Here is a 14,325-nt window from a genome sequence, read left to right as displayed (position 1 = left end):
AAAGTTTTATTAGGTTTATAAGGTACTTATGGATTGTAACTACTACTTGAAGACTCGATCCAAGTATTTATAAGGTTTTATAAGGTGTTTTTAAATGTTTTACAAGTTATTTTAAAGGATTTTTAAGGTTTTTCAAAGGTTTTACAAGATATTTTAAAGGTTTTTAAAGGTATTTAAAATGCATTTATAAGGTATTTCTAAAGTATTTATAAGATTTTAGATACATAGAAATGTAGTTTGTGTATGTTATAATAATATTACATACATATTTGGGTAAATCTTATATTTTTAAGAGCATTTTTTATAAGGTTTTTAAAAAGGGGTATTTTTGAAAAGTGACATTGAAAAAGTGGCATTTTGCAAAAGCCCCTAAAATTTAATATGTAGGAAAAAGACATTTTATAATAGACAAGAAAAAATAAAATATAAAAATGAAATAGATAAAGATAATATAATTTTAATATAAGTTTATAATGAATCAAAAATTTAATCAATTATTTTAACGAAAAGAACGTGAAAAGAGATAAAATGTCGCGAGGTGGACGACTGCATATTAGAATATGACGAATAAAATGACAACGAAATAATTTCAAGAGAAATTGACTAAATTCAAAAAGATGTATGAACATGACATGGTCGAGATTGTATTATATTTCTCTGAATTTTTTCAACTAATTTTTTACAACGTGTTACCTAAAAATTTGTTGTTTTTTTCAAGAGAAACATTATTCTCAATAAAATCTATGTTATATATCATTTTATAAATAGGTTTATGTCATTATAGATTTATCTTTTAAAATTCAATATATATATATATATATTTATATATATTTATATTCACGGCTTATATTGTTAATAGTTTATAAGTAAAATCCCGCGCAATGCGCGGGGTCACAAATCTAGTTACACGTAATTAGAAACAATCTTCTTTCTGTGTTTTAGATTATTACAGAAACCAAGTTTCAGAGATCTTGACTCGTGACGGAGAAAGAGAGAGAGCGCGTTAAGATGTGAACTGTGACGTAAAAAGCGAAGAAGAAAAAGATATATAGAATTCAATCTTGAAAAGCATGCATAAACCCAAAAAAGAAAAGGGTCTGATATTGAAGTAAAATATCATTCAATCTTGAATATCTCTAATGTTCTCAGTTTATATGTACACATATATGTATATAGAGCTCTATAATATGATAACTAAACAAAACCAAAAAACAACGACAGTTTCCTTTCTCATGTAGTCATGTAGAATTAATCTAATAACAAGATCAAAACTTATCTCGCTCGCAAGATAGATCAAATATGAAACAAAGACAACAAAAAACTAAAGGAAGAAAGTGGGCAAAAAGTGATAAGTCGGTTAGGGGGAATGAAGCCTGGTCCGAGAATCATTTAGGGTTTCTTAATTCGTTCTTCCAAATTAATTGGAGTGATATCCTCTCCTTCATGACCTCGAGCCAGACAACATTCCTCTCAACCCTAAATCGCACCACAATAATTAAAATCAACACTAGCTAGAAGGTTATCAAGAAGAGAAAAGAGAGACCACACAGTCAAAAGGAAATGTGAATGTGATGAAAATTTATGTAAGATGAAAGACGAAAAGAAAAGAGACCAAAGTTAAAGATGATGTGAATGTGATGAAACTTTTTGTAAGAAAGGTAAGTGTGTGAGACAAAATAAATCCAGGTCTTGTATATCCCATATATATAAACAAAGAGAGAGGAACAAATGACCACAACCCCAAGATTTTTCTTGATTTTTTTTTTGTCTTTTATTTACTTCTCTTACGTTAGTTTACTAAAACAAAATTGAATTGGAAGAGTCTTGATTAAATTTTGGCTACTGTCTTTAGTATATGGTTACCTAAAAAACAGAGTCATACGACCAATTGCCTGATTTGGGTGTGAAATGTACAAAAACAAAGTTGAAGGCGAATTTGAAAAATAGGAAAAAAGAAGTGGAAGGACCGATTTCCAAAAACCATCTCATTCTAGAGACTTTCAATAACGGGAAGACGTAGCATTCTCGCTGTCCATCAGTTTCTTCTTCCATCTTCTTGATCATCATATGTGATTCCATTTACAAGTTCAATCTCTTCATGAAAAATCCAGTCTCTTTTCAAACGGAAGAAGAGGAAGAATCCTCATTTAACCATCTAAGTTCTTCTCCTTTATCACATTTCCTTTTGATTTCTACAAGAGAAAATGTTGACTAGAGCCATCGGACGAGTTCGAATTCCTGTGTCGAGGATTCAGGGATCGAATAATTCGAGTGGGTTTTTGAAAGATTCGAAATTGGGTCCGATTGGTGTTTCCTGTAGAAGATGGTTATCGAACGAGAGCGGGAAACGCTTTGCGGCGATGTGGGGAAGTGGAGATTACGGCAGATTAGGGCTCGGAAACTTGGATTCTCAGTGGACACCTGCCGGTTGCTCTGCCTTGAGTGATCACAGTATCAGAGCTGTTGCTTGCGGTGGAGCTCACACTCTGTTTCTCACCGGTGATTTCTTCATCCCCCGACTTGCTTTATGATTTTTATTTGATGATTATTAATAAACTTTGAAATCTTAAGAAGTTGCAATGTGATTTGGTGTGTGGTAATAAAAGTAGAGGGAGAAGAATTGTGTTGACTATTGAGCTGAGAAATCCGGAGAATTGGCATCTCAATGACTTGCTGAGATTTGAGTCATTTTGGTATACACCATTTGTAGCTATGATCTTGATCGTTCTAGCTGCAAATATCAGAAGTATTAGAGTGGTCTTCGTTGGATAGCATTTTCTTGGCTTTGTTTAATTGGGCATGTTGTTGTTGAGTTCGGTTTTTGTAAAGTTTTCATCTTTGAATCAATGATTGGTTTTGAAGAATTTCAGCAGTATCTGATTGTCAGCTTACACATGTGACAGAAACGAGGAGAGTCTTTGCAACGGGTCTTAATGATTGTGGTCAACTTGGCGTATCAGATGTTAAAAGTCATGCTATGGTATGTTAGTAATTGGTAGGTTGGTCAAAACACTATAGGGTTGCTGGCTTTTTCTTTTCTTTTCTTTCACATGTCTTTATCTCAGAGAATTCAATTATAATTGATGTTTTTGAATGTTGTTATAGGATCCGCTTGAAGTTTCTGGACTAGATAAGGATATTCTGCACATCTCAGCTGGTTATTATCACTCCGCTGCTATTACAGGTAAACAACAAGTAACCACAATGTTCTTCTTAAATTGTCATGACCTGAACCTGAAACATTATCTTCTTGATATAGTATGTCACTCGTAGTTGGCCTCATATTTGCTCTCTTTCATTTCATTAGTTGATGGAGAACTATACATGTGGGGAAAGAACTCAAGTGGACAGCTTGGACTGGGAAAAAGTATATCACTTTTCCATTCAATCGTTTATGCACTGTTATTCATGTCCTATTACGTAAAGTTCCTTGCTCTATTTACATGTTCTTTTCCTTTCTATATTTTTTCCTATGAAGAGGCTGCAAGAGTGGTACGTGTACCAACTAAAGTGGAAGCTCTGCATGGAATCACCATACAATCCGTGGCTTTGGGTTCAGAGCATTCAGTTGCTGTTACTGGTTTGGATCCTAGATCTTATCTGGATACAGAAGAAAACACCTTTTCTTTTCTTTTAAGTATTCGGAGAGAGAGCTAAGGGTACCTTTATCTTTTTCTTGAGCAGATGGAGGTGAAGTCCTGAGTTGGGGAGGAGGGGGCTCTGGAAGACTTGGCCATGGTCACCAGTCCAGTCTTTTCGGCATCTTAAGAAGTAACAGGTTGGTCTGTTTTACTTAATTCCAATATAGTTTTGTCTCTTTCTCATGCATTTTTTACTCCCAAGAATTTTCGCATTTCCTCCTTTACTTTATCATGATTCCTTTGTAGTTTTCTTGTATTGCGCTGTAAAGTATCCCCCTGATTGCAGTGAGTTTACTCCAAGGCTTATCAAGGAACTTGAGGGGATCAAGGTAATCTAGTGGTGAAGAATATCCACCTTCGATGAAGAGTTTCCTGTATTCTAGTGGTGGTTTTAATCTTTAGACTTTCATGCTTATGTTTTTCTGTTCTTTCTGTCGAGCACTAGGTTAAAAATGTTGCTGCTGGTCTACTGCATTCAGCATGCACTGATGGTATTGATTTTACTTTCTTAAAAGTATGAATGTTGTGCCATTTACCGACTTTATGAGGTTTGTTTGCAAATAATGCAGAGAATGGCTCTGCTTTCATGTTTGGAGAGAGGTCTATAAACAAGATGGTAAGAAAATGTATTTTTCCTTGATTTTTATATACAGTTATGTAAAGCTATCTGATGGGAAAATACAGGGCTTCGGAGGAGTAAGAAATGCCACAACACCATCAATTATCAGTGAAGTTCCATATGCAGAAGGAGTTGCATGTGGTGGCTACCACACATGTGTAGTTACAAGTAATACTCTCTTATTAATGAGCGCTTTCTTTGCTATTGAGTTTGCTTGTGTATACTGCAAATGCCTCTCCTGCTCAAATTTCTTTTCCTTGTTCTTTATAGAGGCCCAAAACTGCTTTTTATTTTCTGCTAAATATATGAACATATTGTCTTTGTAAGATGGTCGATAGCAACTCATCCTTTGTTGTTTCCTTCGTGTTTGCAAGGAGGTGGGGAGCTTTACACCTGGGGCTCTAACGAAAATGGGTGCCTTGGAACAGAGTAAGTTATATACCCCGAAAAATTAGGATGTTCCCCCATAAGAATTAAGATCTGAAAACAAGGTTCTTGCACTGTACCTATACTCTTGTTTCAAAATTTTCAGTTCAACATATGTCTCACACTCACCTGTGAGAGTTGAAGGTCCTTTCTTGGAGTCTACTGTATCTCAGGTATCTTGTGGGTGGAAGCACACTGCAGCTATTTCAGGTAGCATCTCTTTTAAGTAAAACATATTTGTTTCCTTCTCATTGTGCAAGTTATTCAACTCAATTTCTGAAATTTGTTTGCAGATAACAAGGTCTTCACCTGGGGCTGGGGAGGCTCTCACGGCACATTCTCTGTTGATGGACATTCCTCTGGTGGACAATTGGTTTGTTTCATCATCTTATCTTATTGATCAAATCTCTGAAACAACATTACTCTGACAAATTTAACTTCTTATGAGAAGGCGAAATCATTTAATAGTTTTTCCAAGTCTCGAAGAGAATAAATATGGTATGTTCAATATGTAGGGCCATGGTAGTGATGTAGACTATGCAAGACCAGCAATGGTGGACTTGGGCAAGAATGTAAGAGCAGTGCATATATCTTGTGGCTTCAATCATACAGCAGCAGTTCTTGAACATTTTTGAAGACTCAGTCTCAATTTCATATCATATACAGATGTTTTGTTTATTCTTGCTTAAACTTGAGTGAGGAGATTGTACATCAGTTCAACTCTATAGACAGAAGTCACAGAACCTTGTGGAACTGGATTTGTAAGAATGACCGAAAGGATAATATATATACAGGAGAAGAAGACGAATAAAAGTGCAAATTCAACACTGATATTCTAACATTTCTTGTAAAATGAGTCTGTTACTTTGAACAGCAAAACATTGAATCCTGTAAATCCTTAATACAAAAGCTTGAATACAAATGTGGAGAGAATGAAAACATCAACACTTGTCTCCTTTATTCCAAGTCAAAAACTTCAACGAATGAATCTGTTTTCTCCGTACTATCTCTCACACTCACAATGATCACAATGCATCAGCAGTACAGCCTAAAGCATTGCCCTTGTTTTTTTTCGTTATTGTCAACAAAAGAAGAAGAGAAGTATTAAGCATATGAAAGAGATGAATCAATAATCCCTTAAGCTGCCGACTCTTTAGCGATCTTCTCTGCCTTTGCAACCACCTCATCGATACCTCCAACCATGTAAAACGATTGTTCGGAAAGATCATCGTACTTGCCATCCAACAAACCCTGAAACAAACACAAGATGATTTGGGTCAGTTATTCTATATATTCCATTTGATAACAACAAATTTATCTATGGCAGAGTCATCTAGACATAGACATCACATAGGAGTCTTCTATACTGAAAGCCAGTTGTAGCTCAACTTCAAATCCACAAACATGTTAAGGGAGCATTGAAAGCTTTTAGGAACTTACAGCAAAATGTTTCAAAATCATATGATTATAGCAAAAACTTGTTGTGTGTATCATACCTGGAAACTGTTAATGTTTTCTTTAAGGTCGACATATTTTCCAGGGGCACCAGTAAAGATTTCAGCAACATGGAATGGCTGACTCAAGAATCTCTGGATCTTACGGGCACGGGCAACAGTCAGCTTGTCATCTTCACTTAGCTCATCCATACCCAAAATGGCGATAATATCTTGCAAGTTCTTGTAGTTCTGTAGCACTTTTTGCACACCACGAGCAGTGTTGTAGTGCTCCTCACCAAGAATGTGGGGCGAGAGCATACGGGACGTCGAATCCAAAGGATCCACAGCAGGATAGATACCAAGCTCAGAAATCTACACATAGGAAAGAAAAAGTACAAAGATGACAGCTTTATGAAGTATTACAAGAAATGCAGAACTATATTGAAAAGAAGCATCAGAACGAGAAAGTTCACACCTGTCTTGAAAGCACAGTTGTGGCGTCCAAGTGAGCAAATGTTGTGGCAGGAGCAGGATCTGTCAAATCATCAGCAGGGACATAGATGGCTTGGACTGAGGTAATTGAACCTTTCTTGGTGGTTGTGATTCGCTCTTGAAGAGCACCAAGATCAGAAGCCAGAGTTGGCTGGTAACCCACAGCAGACGGGATACGACCGAGCAAAGCAGACACTTCAGAGTTGGCCTATACGAGAGAGTATTTTAGCTCATGCTTATGGCACAAAGGTGCTGAAAATATATAACAAAATAAGGCTCACCTGGGTGAAACGGAAGATGTTGTCAATGAAAAGCAAGACATCCTGGCCTTCAGCATCACGGAAATACTCGGCAACAGTCAAACCAGTCAGTCCAACACGAGCACGGGCACCCGGGGGCTCATTCATTTGTCCATACACTAGAGCACATTTGCTCTCGGACTGTTAAGACAAGAAAAATGATAGAATTGAGCAACAAAAATCAGTTAAATTCCATTTGCAGGAAAAACAAAGGTGAAGACTAATCCAACTGAATTGAAAACCTGCTTCTCGCCTAGCTTGATGACACCACTCTCAATCATTTCTCTGTACAAGTCATTGCCTTCACGGGTTCGTTCTCCCACACCAGCAAACACAGAGAAACCACCTTTTCAACAGAAAAAGAACCCATTAATAAATTGAAACAGATACTAACACGATTAGGAGAACTTGTGCTAAACAGACCATGAGCTTTTGCAACATTGTTGATCAGTTCCATAATAAGCACAGTTTTCCCAACACCAGCTCCGCCAAAGAGACCAATCTTTCCTCCTCTTTGGTAAGGAGCAAGAAGATCAACAACCTGAAAAGAAAAGAAAAAAATTATATCCTGGTAACACGAAAGACAACACATGTGACCTGTGGAAAGAGTGCGAAGCTAGGACCCAGAACCTACCTTAATACCAGTGGCCAGGATCTCTTGCCCAGTAGCTAGATCAACCAAAGCCGGTGCATCTCTGTGAATAGGTAAGTAATGTTCGGTCTCTGACCAACAGCAAGAACTTATTGTCATGAAAAGTTTGCAGAATGTGAGACATAATTAAGTGTAGCTAAGACTTCTTACTAATTTCGCCTCTCTCGTCAATGGGTTCTCCAAGAACGTTCATGATACGTCCAAGGGTAGCTCTTCCAACAGGCACCTGAAAAGGTGAAAACAAGCAAAATGTCATATTTTTGTTATCCCAACGTAGACACCTGGAAGAATATTAAGAGCAGTATCAAAGAAATGATTGGTCATCCAAAATCACGAAATCATCTGGACATAGAGGAGTTCTTTGGAAATGAACAAACTTTTGACAAAAAAAAAGAGTAATTGGGAAAAGTCAACGTTGAAGATAAGGAAAACACAGAACAGAGACCGGCGAGACTAGGCCAAATCCAATCAACGAATTCACAGATCTATACTCAATATTGGCTGCTTTTACGGATCACAGACCCAAAATGAAGGATCTATACAGAGAAGCTACTTACAGTGATTGGAGCACCAGTGTTGAGAACTTTCCTTCCACGGACAAGACCCTCAGTACCATCCATAGCAATGGTCCTGACGACATTTTGACCCAAATGGTGGGACACCTCAAGTACCAGCCTTGTGGGGTGATCCTGCACCTCGAGAGATGTCATGATTGGAGGCAATCCTTCCTGATCCTCGAATCTCACATCAACAATGGCACCGATGACTTGGCAAACACGCCCGATCGCACCTTTGCCACCGTAATCATAGGTCTTCTTCCCCTCATCCTTAGCAGGAGCAGAGGATGGCGCAGCTGAGCTTGCCGGTGAAGAGGTGGCGTACTCGGCGACGCGACCGAGGAGGTAGCTACATGGAGCGGCGTGACGCGCGGGTGAAGGAGAAGGAAGCCTGGGGTTACGGTTGCCTAGTTTGGCAGCAGATCTGCCGGAAGAAGAACGGAGAAGAGATGATAAAACTCTCCGAGACGCCATGAGTGGGTGTGTGTGTGTGGAAGAGGAAATGCTAGCTAGGGTAACTACAGCACCTGATTCTAAGCTCAAACTTTCCAATGTTTGGTGGGCTCAGATAATGGGCTTATTTTGAATAAACTATAAATGATAATGGGTTTAGTTATTTGGGCCTATATCATAATACCAATATATGCAAGAAAACTAAAGGATAATAAAGAGGAGATTTGACCTTTGGGGAATTTGTTGAGCTTTGTAATCAACAGCTCAAAATACAAAATATACATGTTGGGTTAGTTGACCAAAAAAAAATAAAAAAGTTGACCAAAAAAAAATATATGTTGGGAGGTCAATGTTTTTTTTTTTTTAAGGTCAGTGCTTGATTAAGCCAAACACTACTATATTTTTTATGGTTTCAAAATTCCCAAGTTGCTGTCCTTTAATGATCTTGAAAAGGACAAAGATAACCTTTTTTTTTATTTATTTGCACAATATAAATACAAAATGATAATGTATTTTTTTCAAATAAAAAAATCAACATGATTTTGTAAGGGTGAATTTGCTCTATAACCATAATACAATCTCAAATTAAGAATATAGCACTATATTCAAAAATATTAAGAAAGTAACATAAGGGACAAGGGAAAAGACTAAACTAGTGTCGAGATGAAGCACCAGAGGAGAAAGACATTCAGCTGAGGTGGCAGAAAAAAGCTCAATCGTTGGAGTTCAAGGATGAGGGGCAGGAGAGAGAAATATATTTTTTCTTTACCCCTTTTAATTGTAACTCAATTTTCTTTGTTTTAATAAAATTTTCAAAGTCATGATTCTTCTATAAAAAATCTATATACTTTTCTGAATGTATCATGATTTAAATTTTTTAAAACAGATAAGTTTATGAAAAAGGTGGTTAATGATAAAAATTTAATGTCTAAATAGAATTACATAAAATGAAATTGTATAGAGTAAAATAAAATGTAATTGCATAATATGTTATTACTAAGAATAATTTATTAATTTTTCATAAATTTGTGTTAAACGTACATCGGAAAATAAACACTATATCCTAAGAGATACAATATAGGGAACCCAAATACCGAATTAAAGGCATGACAGAAATTATATTGTTATATCTTTAGGAATAGTACATATGAAACCTAATCTACCAAGTTAAACTTTAGAATCTAAATGAGATAGTATAGAATCTAATAAAATAGTATAGAACGAAACATTTTTAATAAAATGTAAGTAGTGGTGGTGGTGATGGTAATAACTCGGTGATGGTGATGGTGACGGTATGGTGGTGATGACATAGTTGTGGTAGTGTTGGTGGTGATATAGTGGTGGTGATGGTGACGTCGGTGGTGGTTGGGACAACGGCGATGGTGGTGGAGGTAGCAGTGGTGGTGGTGACTGTCATGGTGGTTGCGGCGGTGGTGGTAGTGATAGTGATAGTGGTGATGGTGACGTTGTGGTGATTGCTGTGGTGGTGGTGACGTTATGGTGGTCGTTATGGTGGTGACGGCATGGTGGTGAAGATGATGGTAATAGTGGCGGTGATGACGTGGTTGTGGTGGTGACAACATGGTAGTGGTGATGGTGACGTCATCATAGTCGCAATAGTGGTGGTGGTGACGTTATTGTGGTCGCGGTGGTGGTGGTGGTAACGAAGATGATGGTGGTGGTTGTAGTAGTGATGGTGCGCCATGGTGTTCGCGGCGATGGAAGTGGTGACTACAATAACGTGGCAATGGTGGTGGTAGTGTAATAGAGTCATGTTAATTTATTTAGAAATTACAATTTTATATAGAGTAGGGTTAAAATTGTCAATAATACATGTAACCTACACAATATCATAGTTCTATGGTTAGAATAGTTAGATAGTGAATTAAAGCTTTTTTCTTGGTTATACAGCCAAATTTCTCTTTTTGTAAAAACACCGAGATATGTAAGGACGTCAAAATGAGGGTATATCATATACAAGTATACAACACGTTTTATCATGAGCAATGTAGTGCTGCTGTTGTATAACAAACGTAGATGGAATATTTGAATATCGTGATATTACTCTAATTAAGGGATGCTATTTTGCTTGTCTTTTCGGACATAAGATATTATACTTGCTTGGCGTACCAAGCCTTGCAGCATTCTGCGAAAGAAAAATCCTGAGATCAAGAAATCATAATCTGCAAGACTTGCTTAACCTTTATTTCAACAAGTCAAGGAAGTAAATGAACCAAAAATCTGAGTACAAGGGAATGAAGGATATGTTCAGCATCATTTCGTAGCTCTCAATTGGAATCCGAACCCAAAGAAACTATAAATACGGAACTAAAAATCCGCTTGGTGGGGGTAGGTAACTCACAGGCAGTGGTTTTTTTTTTCGTTATTGTCACAAGAAACAGACAAGTATTAAGCATATGAAAGAGATTAATCCAGCTTCTAAGCTGCTGACTCTTTAGCGATCTTCTCTGCCTTTGCAACCACCTCATCGATACCTCCAACCATGTAAAACGATTGTTCGGAAAGATCATCGTACTTGCCATCCAACAAACCCTGTAACAAACACAAGATGATTTGGGTCAGTTACTCGACATATTCCATTTGATAACAACATATCTATCTATGGCAGAGTCATCTAGACATAGACATCACAAAGGAGTTGAAAGCTTTTAGGAACTCACAGCAAAATGTTTCAAAACAAAATTATATGATTATAGCAAAAACTTGTTGTGCATCAAAATTGTTGTGTGTATCATACCTGGAAACTGTTGATGTTTTCTTTAAGGTCGACATATTTTCCAGGGGCACCAGTGAAGATTTCAGCAACATGGAATGGCTGACTCAGGAATCTCTGGATCTTACGGGCACGGGCAACAGTCAGCTTGTCATCTTCACTTAACTCATCCATTCCCAAAATGGCGATAATATCTTGTAAATTCTTGTAGTTCTGTAGCACTTTTTGCACACCACGAGCTGTGTTGTAGTGCTCCTCACCCAAAATGTGAGGGGAGAGCATACGGGACGTCGAATCCAAAGGATCCACAGCAGGGTAGATACCAAGCTCAGAAATCTTCACATGGAAGAGATAAAGTATAAAGATGACAGATTTATGAAGCATTACAAGAAATGCAGAACTATATTGAAAAGAAACATCAGAAGGAGATAGTTCACACCTGTCTTGACAGCACAGTTGTGGCGTCCAAGTGAGCAAAAGTTGTGGCAGGAGCAGGATCTGTCAAATCATCAGCAGGGACATAGATGGCTTGGACTGAGGTAATTGAACCTTTCTTGGTGGTAGTGATTCGCTCTTGAAGAGCACCAAGATCGGAAGCCAGGGTTGGCTGGTAACCCACAGCAGACGGGATACGACCGAGCAAAGCAGACACTTCAGAGTTGGCCTATACGAGAGAGTGTTTTAGCTCATGCTTATGGTACAAAGGTGCTGAAAATATAGAACAAAATAAGGCTCACCTGGGTGAAACGGAAGATGTTGTCAATGAAAAGCAAGACATCCTGGCCTTCGGCATCACGGAAATACTCGGCAACAGTCAAACCAGTCAGTCCAACACGAGCACGGGCACCCGGGGGCTCATTCATTTGTCCATACACTAGAGCACATTTGCTCTCGGACTGTTAAGACAAGAAAAATGATAGAATTGAGCAACAAAAATCAGTTAAATTCCATTTGCAGGAAAAACACAGGTGAATACTAATCCAAATTAATTGAAAACCTGTTTCTCGCCTAGCTTGATGACACCACTCTCAATCATTTCTCTGTACAAGTCATTGCCTTCACGGGTCCTTTCTCCCACACCAGCAAACACGGAGAAACCACCTATTGATCACAAGAAGCACCAGTTAATATGTTGAAAAAAATTGGAACACCATTGTGCACACTACTTAAAAATACCCGGAGAGTACATACCATGAGCTTTGGCAACATTGTTGATCAGTTCCATAATGAGCACTGTTTTCCCAACGCCAGCACCGCCAAAAAGCCCAATCTTTCCTCCTCTTTGGTAAGGAGCAAGGAGATCAACAACCTAATACAAGAGAGAAAGTAACAAACGTCAGCTCCGAACACAAAAGAATGTGACGTGTGGAAATAGTGCAGAGGTAGGAACAGGATCTACCTTAATACCAGTAGCAAGAATTTCTTGACCGGTGGCCAAATCAACCAAAGCTGGAGCGTCTCTGTGAATGGGTAAGTAATGCTCGGTCTCTGTTGGAGCATTCAAAAGCAGCAAGAATTAATTATCATAACAGGTCCGTCGAACTTGAGACATTATTTAAGTATGGCTTAGACTTCTTACTAATTTCGCCTCTCTCGTCAATGGGTTCGCCAAGAACATTCATGATACGTCCAAGGGTGGCCCTTCCAACAGGAACCTGAGTAGACAGATAAATTCACCACAACATAAGACATGAATGAATCGGAAAGAAAGAGACTTTAGAGAAAAGGAAACTTTGAACAAAGTCAACGATAAAATTAGGACAAGAAACTATAGAAACCACTCCAATTGAGTTGCCATAAACATATCCTCAGATCTAGACTAAGAAATGAAATGGCAAAAATGTCCCAACTTGAGCCCTGATCCCGGATCTACGAGACTTCTACCGGAAAACTCACAAAGACAGAAACTACTACTTACAGTGATTGGAGCGCCAGTATTGAGAACTTTCCTTCCACGGACGAGACCCTCAGTACCATCCATAGCAATGGTCCTAACGACATTTTGACCCAAGTGATGAGACACCTCAAGGACCAACCTTGTGGGGTGATCCTGTACCTCGAGAGATGTCATGATCGGAGGCAATCCCTCCTGATCTTCGAATCTAACATCAACAATGGCACCAATAACCTGACAAACACGCCCGATCGCGCCTTTGCCACCGTAATCGTAGGTCTTCTTCCCCTCATCCTTAGCAGGAGCAGGCGATGGCGCAGCCGAATTAGCCGGAGAAGAAGTCGAATACTCAGCGACTCGGCCAAGGAGAGTCCCACATGGCGCGGCTCGATGAGCGGGACCTGGTGATGAAAGCCTTGGATTTCGGCTCCCGATCAAGGAGGATTTAGAAGTAGATCTGCCGGAAGAAGAACGGAGGAGCGATGATAAGATTCGCCGACTCGCCATGACTGTGAAACAGAGAAAAAGGGGCTACTAGGGTTATCAAATGAATATGTTCTCTCCTCTCTTCTCTCCATATAACACTCCTCGATTCAGTAGCGTAGACCTCTTCTTCTGCGTAACGTGTTTTGTTCTGACTGCGACACGTGTGATTTTCCGATTCTGTTCCATATCATCAGGCCGTTGATTGGAGAAGGAAATAATCAAAACGTTGATCTTTCTCATAAACCCAACCAAACCAAACCGATGCAATAAATTTGGAAATGTCGGAACAACAACAAAACAAAATGTACACTAGAACTACTAATAAGTTGTCGACATATAACAAAAACTAACCATTTTCTCATCTTCATCATACATATGTAAACTATATGTGGAATGTGGTTAATGTAATTATTTTGTTAATCAAACGATGTTCCCAACATTTGAACGTTTCGTTATACATACGAAAATCCAGATAAATTTGTAAGGTGAATTGTTTGTATTATGTCGGATTAACAGTGGTCTTTTCAAAAGTTTTGCTACTGATACGACTTTTTATCACAAAAAATATATGTGTTTAGCATGATCTAGCAATCAAACTTTGACCTCCCAAGAGGCCAAAACATACCTTTGTTAATC

General features: G+C 38.3%; 3 protein-coding genes across 4 annotated transcripts; 1 reads left to right on the top strand and 2 right to left on the bottom strand.

Annotated features, from left to right (window-relative positions):
• The first annotated feature begins 1,872 nt into the window (after positions 1 to 1,872).
• On the top strand, positions 1,873 to 5,494 carry LOC9307427 (probable E3 ubiquitin-protein ligase HERC4). Of its 2 annotated transcripts, none has more exons than XM_021022970.1 (14): positions 1,873 to 2,499; positions 2,904 to 2,980; positions 3,106 to 3,184; positions 3,308 to 3,367; positions 3,479 to 3,580; positions 3,685 to 3,778; positions 3,928 to 3,970; positions 4,087 to 4,132; positions 4,211 to 4,257; positions 4,326 to 4,428; positions 4,635 to 4,689; positions 4,793 to 4,896; positions 4,980 to 5,059; positions 5,202 to 5,494. In XM_021022970.1, the coding sequence occupies exons 1-14, from the start codon at positions 2,205 to 2,207 to the stop codon at positions 5,319 to 5,321; spliced, it is 1,305 nt and encodes a 434-aa protein (XP_020878629.1). In that variant the 5' UTR covers positions 1,873 to 2,204; the 3' UTR covers positions 5,322 to 5,494. The 2 variants fall into 2 exon arrangements, with proteins under 2 accessions (XP_020878629.1, XP_020878630.1); XM_021022971.1 differs by having other exon boundaries at positions 1,951 to 2,499; positions 4,638 to 4,689.
• A 73-nt stretch (positions 5,495 to 5,567) lies between these two features.
• Positions 5,568 to 8,646, bottom strand: LOC9309446 (ATP synthase subunit beta-1, mitochondrial). The gene is made up of 9 exons (XM_021022968.1): positions 8,123 to 8,646; positions 7,716 to 7,791; positions 7,548 to 7,636; positions 7,337 to 7,454; positions 7,156 to 7,259; positions 6,896 to 7,054; positions 6,598 to 6,822; positions 6,183 to 6,494; positions 5,568 to 5,937 (listed from the first exon to the last, which is right to left on the bottom strand). The coding sequence occupies exons 1-9, from the start codon at positions 8,594 to 8,596 to the stop codon at positions 5,824 to 5,826; spliced, it is 1,671 nt and encodes a 556-aa protein (XP_020878627.1). The 5' UTR covers positions 8,597 to 8,646; the 3' UTR covers positions 5,568 to 5,823.
• A 2,105-nt stretch (positions 8,647 to 10,751) lies between these two features.
• On the bottom strand, positions 10,752 to 13,935 carry LOC9309445 (ATP synthase subunit beta-3, mitochondrial). The gene is made up of 9 exons (XM_002871309.2): positions 13,228 to 13,935; positions 12,889 to 12,964; positions 12,709 to 12,797; positions 12,501 to 12,618; positions 12,307 to 12,410; positions 12,047 to 12,205; positions 11,749 to 11,973; positions 11,334 to 11,645; positions 10,752 to 11,128 (listed from the first exon to the last, which is right to left on the bottom strand). Exons 1-9 carry the CDS (start codon positions 13,708 to 13,710, stop codon positions 11,015 to 11,017), a joined length of 1,680 nt encoding a protein of 559 aa, XP_002871355.1. The 5' UTR covers positions 13,711 to 13,935; the 3' UTR covers positions 10,752 to 11,014.
• Between the last annotated feature and the right edge of the window lie 390 nt (positions 13,936 to 14,325).

Source organism: Arabidopsis lyrata (genome assembly GCF_000004255.2).
Source record: "Arabidopsis lyrata subsp. lyrata unplaced genomic scaffold ARALYscaffold_6, whole genome shotgun sequence".
NCBI lineage: Eukaryota > Viridiplantae > Streptophyta > Magnoliopsida > Brassicales > Brassicaceae > Arabidopsis > Arabidopsis lyrata.
The sequence above is the reverse complement of the archived record's forward strand: the minus strand, read 5'-3'. Positions and strand labels throughout refer to the sequence as shown.